This window comes from Pangasianodon hypophthalmus, chromosome 1, assembly GCF_027358585.1.
Source record: "Pangasianodon hypophthalmus isolate fPanHyp1 chromosome 1, fPanHyp1.pri, whole genome shotgun sequence".
In the NCBI taxonomy this organism is placed as follows: Eukaryota; Metazoa; Chordata; class Actinopteri; order Siluriformes; family Pangasiidae; genus Pangasianodon; species Pangasianodon hypophthalmus.
Genome location: NC_069710.1, coordinates 27438136 through 27452951, shown reverse-complemented (window position 1 = coordinate 27452951; position 14816 = coordinate 27438136). Strand labels below are relative to the sequence as shown.

Sequence of the window (14816 nt, the reverse complement as noted above, 5' to 3'; positions counted from 1 at the left end):
TTACTTTCATTTTGACTATTAAATCACTTTTATCTTGTGTGTGAAGTTCATTTTGGACACACACTTGTCACACATGATCTTTTCACCTGCCAGAAAGGATGGTCATTTAATACACTCCACATGCTGAGCCAACAGTTTAGTAGCCCGTCAGTGACATGCAGTCGGTTGCTCTGACTTTTAAGTGAGATATAGATTATTTTTGTCGGATCACTCACCCTGCCTTCCTGTTATCCATCACTGTTCGGCAGCACAGAGACGTCTGGGGCTGCCCTGATGCAGGGTGTTGCTGTGGAACAATGCGGCAATAAAGACGGAGCTGTTAGGCAGCTTTACGCAGGATCGGGTGAAGCTGCGGGGCTTTAGTGGAGCAGCTGGACTTTATCACACAACGACATGGAAATACTCAGCTCGGCTTTCTGTATTTACAGAGCCGCATTTGATGGGGGGATTGCCGAGGATGATGTCCGTCTGGTTAAAAATTACAAAAATCATCCCTCTTGTAAATCTAGCCTGCCACACCCTTTAAGATTAGGTTAATGACATAAAGGAAAAAAAGAAGACAGCAGTAATACTGCATTGAGTTCAGCTTACCTCAGAAATGGGAAGTCCGGACCTCAAAATTGTGTCCTTTTTGACCTCTGAGCATTCGAGCTAGAAAGTGAGTGGGGGAAGAAAAACAAGTGGATGCCTCCATGTTCATCTTTTTTTTCGTCGCAACAATCTATCCAGCTAACTGGGATGAGTGATGTATATTTTCCTCCGCAAAAACTGTATAGTCAGTGTTACAGAGTTAACAAGTGAATGTCTGTACGTTGACTGATCTAAAGTAAATACTATCACATACAGAATAAGTCATTTAAAGATAAGAAGTGTTAATTTGTTTACTGTGAGCAGCCATGTTGATTTGATGTCACTTGCTGAACTCAGAGTTGAGGAGACCGTCCTGAGTTTATGACTAGGAATTCCGAGTTGAGGGAGCATTTTCTTTTCTTTTACCTATGAGTTAAGAGTTTTATTCAAATGCAGTATAAATGTACTGTAATGGAGTAATGTAATGTTATGTAAATGAAGTTAAGACCGAATTCCAGACATCGTGTTAATATTTAGTTTCATGTTATCAAGCTGCTTAGTAAGCTGGCTAACTAACTAATTAGATCACACTTTTTTATTTTCCCCTGCATGCCAATATTTTTTTCTGCATGCTCGTGTTGGATTGATTTTAAGTTTCCTCTTCCTCGTGAAATGGGTTTTAGAGCATTTCCAGTGCAGTTTAATAGCAATTCAGAAACCTTGCTAGACAGATGTATTTAAAGTATTTAAAGGATAAGTGACCCTGAATATGTTTAGATTGACATATTTCATACGTCATTATTTCTGTCAGAGGTCAGTGGATGTGTGCAGGGCTGACATCATCACTAACACAGTTACTGTGAGAGTATACAGAGGAGGAATTTAAAGCTGGACAGAATAAAGCACTGCTGCATCACTCTCTTTAGAAAGCACTGGTACTACTATCAACAGGAATACAAATGACTTTCCTCCTGCTGTACATTTTTTAACATTTACACTCCTGAGCCAAAAAAAAAAATGGGCCAGGCCCAAAATGGCAAATATTAGGCTTTAAACAACAATTCACTGGTAAAAAAATTAGTGAGAATTAAACAAATGCACTCCTGAGAGCTCCAGTGCCACCATTTGCTCATTTACCTTTGCTGCAGTGAACTGTTTGGGGAAAAGCTAGAAACAGGGAGATTCCCTTGTATAGTCTTCTTGTACTCAAAGGTAAAATCATGGTAATGATTAAAATGTTTTATGTAAAATTCAAACTAACACATGTCTGGGTGTTTTCCAAAAATATCTTCATGGATTTTTTTTTTCTTCTTAAAACATTAGTGATTATTTGGTTATCTGCCACACGTGATACAGCCCATCAAGGGGCAAAAGACTTAAACATTAAAAGAAATCAAAGGGAAAAGCTCTCATACTAAGTTCCTTTATCTATTTGTTTAAGTCTTGCTAATGTCTACTGATGACTCTCATGACTAATGACTCTCATCTACTAATGACTAATGATTTGTTAAGACCATTAAAAGCTTAATATTTTGCCATTTTGGGCTTGGCCCATTCTTTTGCCCAGGAGTGTAGTATCACTTAGCACATAAAGGTTACTAAGTCACCTACATATTAAGGGACCAAACAGTGTCTTTAGGCAATTTGTCAGTGACAGAATTTTGTAGTTAATATGAAATAGCAGGTTTTCAGTGGATAAAACATGTTTAACATGGACAGTCTGCTTAGTTCTGGTTAGAACTCTGCTGTGTTTTGTGTTACGTTGAAGCTTCTTAAAACCTTGATGATGTGTCAAGGCACATACTGTTTGGATTGTTGGGGATGGTGCCACCTGGGGGCTGTGGAGATGGCTTGGGGATCACATATGGGGAGCTGTACTGTAATGGCTTGGGACTGCGATTGCTGTAGTGGCTTTGGGGCTGCAGTTGCCATGAGCAGCTTCGTACTCAGGACTCCATCAGTGGACAGTGGATAGATTTTAACCAGCCGGACCTCTTGCAAATACTGTGATGAATTTATTGGTTGCACAATTGCACTATTTGTCCATATAGTACACAATAGAAGGGATTTATTTATAATTGCACTATCCGTTGCACCCAGATGAGGATGGGTTCCCTTTTGAGCCTGGTTCCTCTCAAGGTTTCTTCCTCATATCATCTCGGGGAGTTTTTCCTTGCCACCGTCGCCACTGGCTTGCTCATTAGGGATAAATTCACAGTGATAAATTTAAATATTTACAATATATTTTTGTGAATCCATTTATTTCTGTAAAGCTGCTTTGTGACAATGTCCATTGTTAAAAGCGCTATACAAATAAAATTGAATTGAATTGAATTGAACATAGTAACGATGGCATGTATTAATTTCTTAGCTTTTTGGAGAATATGAGAGACAAAGTCTGAATCAGTAGTTCATTTAGTATTCTCGTAGCTTAATTTGTACTATAGTTTGTATGCTTTTGTTGTACTTGGTTTTTACTGTATCAGTGTTGGTGTCTCCCAAATATTAACACATAGGCAACAGTAGAGAACTTAGTATGGAGCTTTGAGGAACACTGTATTTGACCCTTTGAATGTTCAAAACAATCAATATTTAGTTGAACTAGTAGTCATTCAAATAACACAATGCAAGAGCCTGGATTCTCTCAGAGGCCCCGTTCACACCTGGCATTAACATGCGTCCTGGGTGATCAGGTCACAGGTGGTCAGCTCTAAGTACAGGTGTGAACATGGTCAAGCGCATCTCGAAGACGCATTGTGATGTGATCACTCAAACCACATTCGGAAGTGGTCCGGTTTGTAGTGTGAACACAAATGCATCTGGATACGTCCCCGACAGCAGTGAGGGATCAGTAATCGACTGCGTTATTGCCCTAGCCAGAAAATATGTAATCATGCGACTGGAAAATGCCCTGAATAGTAGAGATCTCTGCCACTAGGCTAATGGATAATGGTGACACTATAACAGCAGAGACGAAAGCTGCTGCCTTTCCTAGATTCATTTGTCGTCTCATCTCTCATTCATTTATAAGTTTTGTAAGCAGACCATGCTATTAAAATGTTTGAAACAGTCCATAAAGTTACATGAGATATGATTCAATGGGAAGTGGTAGCTCAGTGGTTAAGACATGGACTACTGATCAGAAGATCCCGAGTTCAAATCCAAACACTGCCACGTTGCCACTGCTGGTCCTGTGAGCAAGGCCCTTAACCTCAACTGCTCAGTTGTATAAATGAGATCAATGTAAGTCACTCTGGATAAGGGCATCTGCCAAATGCCATGGATGTAAATGATTCACGGGACATTTCTGCCTGGAAAATAAAGCACGACTGCGCGATTAAGACTTTTGAAATGGCCCTTAAAGGTGCATGAAATATAATTAAGGGCTTTTCTGCCTGAAAATCAATGCAGAGTAAGCCGTAATGCGTGTGTGTGATAGCCTTTCTCCAGTGGAAACAATGTATGAAATCTGATCACAAGTGGTCACTGAAGACGCATTCATAATGCGTCTCGGCTGTCCACTTGTAATCCATTCACCCAGAACACATGTTAATGCCATGTCTGAACAGGGCCAGAGACAGCAGTTAGGTCTAGGAGGACAGAGAGGATTATGGACTAATGGATTCTGAATACTGTGAGTCCTGAAAGCCTTCACTTATTGTCAAAGACAGTTATGAATATAACTGATCGAGTAGCTTTTTCCTTGGTCCTTGCAATAAAACTCTGCTGGCTTTATCCTGACAATGACCTCCCATTGTGCACACACACACACACACACACACACACACACACACACACACAAGATCGTATTCTGTCCCACAGTCCCTCACACAATATGGTCTGCTCTCCTTTCCCTCATTCCCAGTTGTCTTTCGTGCTCTCCCAGACAGATGCATGCCCTCGGTATGACCTCAGAATGTCCACTACTTTCCTGCTCTTTCAGAAAGACCAACACCAAAAGGCCCACTGAGCCATTTTATGTTTACTAGGTTATGCTCTAGCCACCTGAAGGAAGACTATAAAACCAAATAGCATGGCAGTGATTCGGGTATTATATGTATAATACTCTGGCAGAGACGGCTAGTCATGGTATTGAATGAGAAGGGCTAAAACAAATTCTGCTACATCAGTAATTCTGTGTTACTATTATGAAACTCTTATGTTCAGCTTAGGGGTCTCACAGGAATAAAACTATTACACATACACACAGGAACACACCAACTGAATGAGAGTTAAGCAACACCATATGTGATTTTTTTTTGAGGTGTTTTTTTTTTTTTTTTTGCAACAGTAAGCATGATGAAGAGAAAGGTGAGCTAGTTAGTAAGCTCTTTTATCCATACTTTAATTTGTACTTTGATTGGACAGTATTTGTTTAGCCTTAGTAATCTACCTTGTTCCCGTTTATTCACTAACTATTGTATTTCACGTAAGCTTTCTCACTTTCTGAGTCACTGCTGATGATATGTTATGGCTGTGTCATTGAAGTGGGCTTAAATAAATTAGCCTAAAATGCACATGAAGTCATGGACACATTTCACCAAGTTTAATGCATTGGCATGAATTTTACTTACTGTTAGAAAGAAATCAGCCCCAGCCTCCACTTCATACCATTTTGTGTATTTTTGCTTACAACCATTGGTGGTGCTGTTTTGCTTCCACAAAGTAATAAATAATCCACTTTACGCCAATTTATAACAGCAAACTAGATACAGCCTTATTTTTATGTATTTTTCTGAAATCTGAACATGGACTAACAGCGATCATCTCTAATCTCAACCCACCAGAACAGGAGTGCTATTTAGAGCTGAACAATATAACGATATAATAAAGTCATGATAAATTATGTTATAATATGCTTTTCTGGGATATCACTGATATCGTGATATCTTTTTTATTTTTTATTTTTTTAAATAATTACAAACTAACTGGAAGCAGCTGATGTTAAAAGTTTGTACTTAAAATTTAAAATTGTGAAATGTTTAAAAACATTCTCCTTTTCACTATTTGTAAATATTTGTTTTTTTAATAAATACAATTATTAAATATAAAAAATAAATAGACATTTCTTAATATCTGTAGACTTTAAATCATCAAACGTTTTTTTTTTTTTTTGGTTTGTGAGAAGACCTATATAAAGTGATAAGTGTTGTATATCGTAGAAATGTCTTAAAGAATCGTGATATGATATTTTTGTTAAATTGCCCAACCTTAGTTCTTACACCACTTCATCAGGCTTTGACCTTGCACTGACCTTCACACTGTATATACATGGTTTTAGGTTTATATCCGGGGCTACGTCAGTCTCGGTATGTTTTGTGAAAGTTGGTGTCCTCTATGCATGCCCGAAATTTGTATTTGTGGGTGTCTCGTGTGTGTGTGTGTGTGTGTGTGTGTGTGTGTGTGTGTGTGTGTGTGTAGGTGGCTTCCATCCCACACACAGCTCTATAGCCTGCAGGCATTTTCTACTGAATCCCATTAGCCTGTCTTTTCCAGTGGAAATGGCAAGGCTTAGTGTTCGAACAGGCCACTGCTAGCACATCATTAAACTGTAATGAATGCCACGGTCGACCGCTGGAATAAGCCAATGTGTGTATAGAGCCTCGGGTCCTAACAGCAGCCTCCGCTCTTACACACAAGACAGACCGACGTGGAACATGCAGTGCCTAAATCAGGACTGTGTCTGAAATTGAGAGGGACTGTTACCTGTGCTGTAGAGAAGGATTTGTCATTTTGTCAGAAACTCTGTGTAAGCATGTTGCTGCGTTTTTACCCTCATGCGCATCTATACATCTCAGCTCCATTGATGGAAAGATGTGCTTAGGTCCGCTTAACCGAGCTCCATCAGTGGACAGAAGGTCTGCTTCTGTCTTTTTAAACCATATTCATGAATCTTCTCCTTATCTCTGCATATTATTAAGGATGCTGAAATATGGCAGGGGTTCTCAAACTTTTTGCAGCCAGACACCCCTGTCCACTCTTTAGAAAAAAGTTTACTCCACAGCTTTATTTCATGAGCACAGACTAAATATTCAACTATTACCCACATTATGCTGTTATGAACCATCATGTTTATTTATGAGAGTCATTAAAGCTTATTCCTGAACTATTTACCACCCATAAAACCTAACCCAGTTACAGTGTGTTAAAATGTAGATTCAGAACATTGTGTATCAGACAGTGCTTCTTCTACTTTGATTAAAATTGCATTTAGGGTTGCATTAAATTATTGAGCTTCAGAATGAACCAAATTCAATTTAGGTGAAAAGATGGTCAAGCTGGTAACTAGATATGTAATGGTAACTAGGTAATTAGGTAACTACATTAACTAGAGCAACTGTAAAAACTGGTTTCATTATGATGAAATAAGTTAAAATGCATAAATAGGATGGATGGACAGAAGAAATAAGGGAAGAAATAATTAATAAAGTAGTTATGTATGAATAAATATATTTATTTAATAAATAAATAAATAGGGTGGGTTGATGATTTGTGGATGGATGGAAGGAAAGAAATGAGTAAATAAGTAAGAAAAATAAGGAAGTATATACAGTATAAATAAATAAATTAAAAAAATTAATTAATATTATAATGGAAAGAAGGAAAAGGTGGAAACAAAAGAAGGAAGTAAATAAGTAAGCAAGTAATACGATAAATAAAAATAAATAAATAAATACGTACATAAATAAATGGTATTTATAAGACCCTCCTTTTATCTGTACCTGTGCAATTTTTGACAGACGTCTGAACATGACCAGGACCAGTAGTAGAATCTACACACCTCCATGTTGCAGTAGTACCCAAAACTGATAATAATGAATGTGAAAGACTGAAATCATGCCTCATGTAAACTTCTGTTCCCTCAAAAATTCCTTGCAGTGACATTTTTGGCACTAGAGCTTAACCATGAACCAAACTTGTAGGTGTGGGGTCCATGAGCCACAAAAGGAGTGTAATTATTAGATGTGTATTCCATTGGTGTATGATGATCCTCCCACGTTCTTCTCTGTTTCAAGGGCACAGCCTCCTCTGGTGCAGTGCTGCTGAAAGAAAAGAGGCGAGTGGTAATCAGAGCAGATTGAGGAGCCCCAGAGCAAGCTAATCGGCTCTCCCGTGTCAGGGTGGGATATCCTGCCATTCTCCGATACGCTCAGCACGCCACTCTCGGGCCAGCTGGGAGTAAGGGGAGGGTCACCTTACTGCACCATTTACTGTAGGGAGGGTTTGGGTTCCTGTGTGTGGTTGAGATGGGTCTGGTAGGAGTCAGAGTGGGTCTGAAAGAGAAATTGGCAATGAGTGGACATAGACACTCACAGACCTGTAGGCATTACCTCATTTTTAAAAAATGCATAAGATCCCAATGCTTATGGGTTTAATATACATACATATAACTTTGTAACAGTCAGTAACATCAAAAGAGACAAAGAGAGGCTAGTGAGGGAAAGACAGCTTATAGCTGCTATAAGGTAAGTGATAACAGGAATTAACTGTTAATTAATTAATTCTGGGATGATCTACAATGTTAAATGTAACTATAAATGGTTAAAAAGCATGATGTGTTCTTCATTAATCAGACCATCAGACCAGATTATTTTCCTATAACAACACAGCCCCACAAGTGTTTTATTCCTAGTGTAATGCAAGCCTCTTGGGAAAACGGGTGCCAATATCCCAAATGTAGTGCTTAACTGAGCAAATCCGAGTTTTCTGCATTCACGTGATTTTCTTACATCCTGTTTGAACGCCGTTTCCCCAGTAACCCATACCTGCGAAGCATCAGAGCTGGAGAACTGCTTCTCTTGCCCGGTGGTAAAATGTTAAGTATCAGATTAAAAATAGCTGCTCCTAGGAGGGATGAAAAAGCCAGGCCTGCTGTGAATTATGTGTGACTGGGTCCGCCCGTGAACTGTGAGAAGATCTGCGCTCTCGGCTCTCCAGCGACCTGGCTGTGTGGGTCGTGCACATAATTAGAAAAACCCCATATACCCACAAGACCCTGAGCTATATGTGTTTGCATGCACAAGTGCTTTTCAATCTGCTGTGATTATTTAGCATTTGGATGCTGATCTGTTCCTCACTCTTCTTCTTCATTATTACAGCAAGCAGAATGCTGGGAGTTAAAATGGCAATAAAAAGCTTGTTCTCTCTTCCTGAGGAAAACAGTGCACGAATCAGGAATTGTATTTATATTATTATTATTATCTAATTTCTGCAGCACCCCTCTTCTTTAAGAGTAGGAGGCTCTCGATCAGCTTCTCTGCCACTGTGCAAGCTCAAAGATCACACCAAGAATTTCTTAGGGTTGCAAGCAAACACTTGGGATATGGAATCTTTCGGGAGTGGGAGACGTGAGGGCCGATCACGACGTGTGCGCCTGTATTTTCTCGAGAGCTTGTTGTAACCTTTTGCATGTCTGCACTCCTCTGCTAAGTGTAGACACATTATATTCTAGTCACATTCACCCACATGTCTGGATGTTCTCTGCAGTGTGTGAGAGTGTGTGTGTGTGTGTGTGTGTGTACGCATGTTTGTGTAAAAAGACTTGTAATACTTCTGTGATTTCGTTCTCTCCAAGTGTGTGCACTAGGGGGATCTGCAGTGTGACACGGGGTGCCTGCTGCAGCCGCAACAATTAACATGAATGTGCTTACTGCATACTGATTGGCTGAGAACAGTGCACCCTCCTTCCTTGACTCCGCCCCCTCCACTAGTGGACAAGTGGAATGAGTGGGCACAGAGACATGCCCACCTGCACCCATGTGTGTGTGTGTGTGTGTGCGTGTGTGTGTGTGTGTGTGTGTGTGTGTGTGTGTGTGTGTGTGTGGGTTAGTACAAGACACTGCTGCCCTCTAGTGGAGCTTTATGGTGAACCCACACACACTCACACACTTAGTTCACTCGCATCTCCAGTTGTGTTTGTTTAAGTGGCAGGTCATCGTGCACATCTTGTTTACGAATCAGTTTGGACCGTTCAGGTGCTATTGCAGAGTAGCACAACATTAACAGAGAACAAAAATGAGAGAGAGAGAGGGGGAGAGATAAGAGATAGAGATAGTGTGAACGGGAAAGGGGGAGGACTGCAGGTGAGAAGAGAAGAGACAGATTTAAAGTGACGGAGTGAAATCCACACCTCTCTTTGTGCCATCTTCCAGAAATTACAGCTCTCACTCATAACACACGTAGGTTCTCCTTGTTTCAGGTGTTTTCTCACCTTGATATACATCCAGCTGTCGTGCTGTCTTTACAGTGCTGTGTAAACATCTGTCTTCACACCAGCTGGGAGAGTGTGTAGAGTCATGGCTCTCTTAGGAGTCACACCCAGGCTCGTGAAGCCGCACAGGTTCTGTACACAGGTTTTAAGAACGTAGGTTATGGCCTCAAATATGCTGAACATGAAAACCAGCGAGTTCATTTTTATAATTCTGACCTGACCTGTGTAACAGTTATTCAACTGCATGTCCTTACAAAATAATCCGTTTCGTCTCTTCTCTTTCATCTATCTTTTTTATTATTTTATTTTTTTTTTATAAGATGCATAACCACTGATCCCTGATCTTATCATTTCATGAGAGTGAATAGAGGAAATAGGTGAGAGTCTGTGTGTGTGTGTGTGTGTGTGTGTGTACTTCTGTGTGACTTAACATAAAGAATTAACTTTGTTTTATAGCAGAATGTTTGGCTCAGGTAAGATTGCTTGTGAAATTGGGTTTTGAATATTTCCAGAGTAATGACTTGTGGGAAAACCATTTTAGCTAAATAGACTTTTTTGTGTACTAATCTTAAAGAGTATTTAAATGTAGATCCTCCTCGGGCTTGAAAGAGTCCACTCTTAATTTTTTTTTAAATTTACAATTCAACCAGTGAATACACCATCCCTATTTATATTCCAAACGATGTAAGTGTTGTGGAAGTGCTCCACTTTCTCATTTGCTCTCCTCTTTTTCAGCACAGTCATCAGAGAGACGCCAGTGATTCAATGCAGCCACACAGTTCTGATCAGGCAGTTTTGAAGCTTTTTACTGTAACTTAACTGTAAAGGATGCTATGTATGCTGCTTATGCTTCATTTCAATCTTGTGGCCATAATTTGAAGTACTACATTTATAAGCTACTTGAGAACTTGCATGCTGATGTACTGACATATTTATTGTCTCTCTGTTGTAGTACCTTGTTAAAGAATCACTTCTAAACTGTTGTTTCCTACTCACAGCAGCTTACTAGTGTTTCCTGCACAGTTGCTTTCAGGCAGAGGTTATCCGCAGGACTTAAAGTGCAGTGTCAAACGTTTTTCCGTGAGAGAACTGTTCTGTTTTGTAGCAGGTGCCTCCCTGGGGTCCTGTGTATCCTGCATGCCCGCTGATGCCAGGTGAAAAAAGGGCTACGGTGGCTGAGTACACAGAGGTGCTCTCAGCTTGGCCACTGGCTGTTGACACTGTACTTTTCCTCACTGTTATGACATTGGGGTTGTCCCGAGAGTTTTAGTGCAGAGTGTATGCAGTATGCAGTAAAAGCAGCCATGGCTTCGATAAAAGTACTGCAAAGTTGGCTTCAGTGGTAAATTTCAATCAAATCGTTCTTGTCTACCAAATTGCTTGTTCTGAATAATTCTTACTGCTGAAGCTTTATAACTTAACTAAAAAAAAAAAAAAACACTTCAGTGTGTGTTTGTGTGTGTTGGGTGAGGGCCAAGGTTACAGGAGTGCAGAGGAAAGTTGTGTACGTGATCGGGCTCATCACTGGGCCGTCAAGCACATGGAGCTGGCAGAGCTGTGTTTTGGATGGAGTAGTGTTTGTGTGCGCGTGCGTGTGTGTGTCTGGCTGTGTGTGACATTATATGTGTGGTTGTTAGTGACATTTAAAGAAAGAACAAAAGGTCACTGTCCACATACGCTGCCAGTCATAAGTTTTTGGACGCCAATTTGGAACAAGATTTTTTGGAAACAAACTGGATCTAAACTGGATTTGTCTTTTTGTTTCGATTTGTCTGTTAGTCTCTTACCTCTAGGCTTCAGAATCATGCTTTATTCACCAATCAAGTACACTGGAATATAATTAGGCAGACATTACTTGCAGACATTCATCTGGTAGAAGGGAAGGTCAGTTCTGCTCATTTGTTCTAGATAGCTTGTTGAAAGACTTCTATTTTAAAAAAAAAAAAAAAAAAAAAAAAAAAAAATTGTTCAAGTGTCATGTAGTACTGGTTCTGATGAAGCAGTACCATTTACCTGAGTTTCAGAAACAGACCCCTAGTTGCGCAAGGTCCGTGATGATGTTTTTTTTCCAGCTCACTTCTTGGCCCTGATGTCATGGATCTCCTGAAGTGGAGGCTAAGCTGAAATGCACAGATATTGATGAGGTTAGCATGTTCTTGACAGTAGATGTGTAGAACCGAGACAGAACTGGTTGAGACATGTTTTTCTTTCTTTCTTTTTCTTACCCTCCATATTCATCTGCCATATTTACCATGAAGCATCTCTTGAAGCTGATCTCAGAGCCGCCGTTAATAAGCACTTTATTAAGATTTAGGTGTTTGGTGGAACACCTGTTTAATATTTTTCCTTATTTAATTGCCACTCTTAATCATTTTGTTTTGTCTTGTGACACTAATAGCGAGTAAACAGCAATAAAACATCCAGAACTCAAAAAAAAATGTCGGCGAAAATTGTAAAACACTAAATATAGAGCAGAATGCGCTAAACCGAGGCGATATCTCTTTGTTAACTCCTTAATAAAGCGTCATACATATGAGAACATCTTAATTAAGAACGCAGCACCAGCTTTCTTTATTATCGTGCGTCATTCTTTAGAGGAGCTGTGGTGCAATCCAGCTGTAACACTCTCACCCTCTCTACCCATCAGCATCCTGTTTATGCCCCATCAGTTTGTGCTCTTTTCCCATGGGCCTCTGCAGCTCCTCTAAACAGGAGGTTATGGGCAGGTGTCAAGGCGAGCTGCTCAGACAGATGGTCCGTGTCACGCAGACGGTGAGCGTTTTTACAAAGGCCAGAGCGTGTGCAAAAATGGACCTTCAGTGGAGTTTGAAAAATGAAAGCTTGCTTCACCTTAGCTAACTGTGCATCTTTTCCAGCACCGGTGCTCTTTTTCCCACCGCGGGGCAGCAATTCACTGCACATTACAGACTGTCTCCATAATGGATGGGCTTCTTGACTCATTCTGAGACATATTTTAATAGAGTGGCCGCATGTCGCGTTTAGTCGGAGCATCAGTCACAGAGTTTCTGGAGCACTGTGAAGTATTTGAGTTGTGTTTCTCCAGCAGAACTGGGCTAAATCCGAGATGCTCCACTACCAAGCTGTGACCCCACGCTCCGTTCTCCTTTATTATACACCAGTAGTGTTCCACCAGCTTCAGATAAATTGTGTGTGTGTGTGTGTGTGTTTTGCACATTTTGCTGTGCTTTTGCCCAGCCAGCACTGACAATTAGGAGGAATAAACTTGAACATTTGCATTCTCAGAAACAGCTATTGCAAGATGAAACCTGCACCATTTTTTTTTTTAAATCAAATGCAAGACTTTTTATAGCAGCATTTAAACCCACATTCGAGCCCGTAAGCACTGCAGTAGCAGCATATTTTTATTGAAACACTGAAGGAAAGGAAAGCTATTAGGGAAATATCCTGGGGATAAACTGAGGAAAAGAGCAGGCTACAGCTTTGGTTTATGACAATGACAAGAGCTGAGCTCCAGTAGTGTAATCTGATGGAAATGTAAATCCTCACACTGCATAATAGTTATAAAGTTTTACAATAATTTACAGAGAAATACTTTTATTTCTAAATTCATTCATTCATTCCTTCATCTTCAGTAACCTCTCCATCTCAGTCAGAGTTACACTGGATCCATACAAATCACCATTCACACCTGACACATCACCTTTATACTGTGATGAATCATTTCTATCTTGATGGGAGTGGTCTCTGCTAGGATGGCCCCACCCACATCCACAGGGTACAAGGGCTCACTGAATGATTGGAGGAGGATGAAAATGATGTAAATCATATGCTATGGTATGCCTTCACATTCACAAGAGACCATCAGAACAACTGCTGAGAGGATATCCTTTGGAAGTTCATCGCTCCAGTACTGGTCCAGAGACTTGTAGACATGATGGCAAGTTGCGTTAAGGCTGTTCTGGTAGCTTGTGGTGGCTCAGCATCCTTACTAAGACAATTTATTTAAAATTTTCCCTCTAATTTAACTGTCTGTATTTTTTACAAGAAACTGGTTTAAAATAATTTAAATCTAACTTATGAGGGATAGATTAGGCTGTGATTTTGTTTTAAAAATAAATTAAAAAACAAATTAGTTTGGTTTATTGTGGTATTACATAGCTTTAGATTATATTGTGTAACCATTTAGAATGAACGTGCATGCGTGCGTATGTATGTGTGCGTGTGCATGTGTGTGTGTTTGTATTGGTGTGTGTCCATCCTCTGTTGTTCTATCCCAGTCCCTGGTGTGTTCCAGCCACATGGTCACGGGCACACAGTCTTCTGTTTACACCGAGCGTATTGGTCAGTTGGTTCAGTGTTCCTTTCCAGAGGTGTGTGACACATAGTGTTCTCCATGCACATGCCAGTGTTTTCTCACACACACACACACACACACACTCACACACACACACACACCCCCCACAAAGGCCTGCTGACACATGACTGAGCCCACCATGTGATTCTAAAGCATCAGCGGTAAACCCTTGGCATCAGACTGATATTGCAACACACCCCTGGATTACACCACCAGCTCACACACACTGACACACGTACACCCATGTATTGCTCTGTGATTTACAGTTAGTAAAGAGCAATGTACAGTTAGAAATTGCTTTGTCTGCTCTGCTTCTAATGCAAATATTTGGATTCTGTAGTGTAAAAGCACTTGGAAAAGAAATCTCACTCTTGGGTCTCATGTAATCTGAACAGCTTTCAGGGGTTTTCGTGAGGATGTGTACTGAAATTTGGATGCATCAGATGCTCAAATAAAAAAGGCTTTTGTTGGCTGCAAACTGATAGTTCAGAATTTTAACATCTGCAATTAAGTGTTTACAAATTGAATTATTAAAGCTGTATATTACAGCCTTCATTTTATTAAATTGTATATTTGGGATGCATTGATCTAAAGCATCTGTAAAGCTTGATTTAAAACAGTTTGTGTCATGTGTTCACATGCATGATTTGCGTCATGTCAATCAACATCACACATGTTTACAGTATTAAATAATATCAG

At 40.0% G+C, this 14816-nt stretch overlaps 1 protein-coding gene across 2 annotated transcripts in view; it reads left to right on the top strand.

Annotated features, from left to right (window-relative positions):
• Positions 1–14816, top strand: part of LOC113545413 (LYR motif-containing protein 4A) — a 46042-nt gene that overhangs the window by 29331 nt on the left and 1895 nt on the right. Inside the window, exons 1-2 of one of the 2 annotated variants that reach the window (XM_053234000.1) lie at positions 13500–13700; positions 14041–14133. The exons of the other annotated variant lie outside the window; for it this stretch is intronic. Of the exons in view, the coding sequence (XP_053089975.1) occupies positions 13595–13700; positions 14041–14133 (199 nt within the window). The 5' untranslated portion in view covers positions 13500–13594. Of the gene's footprint in view, positions 1–13499; positions 13701–14040; positions 14134–14816 lie in introns of those variants that run through there. 2 annotated transcript variants of the gene reach the window in all.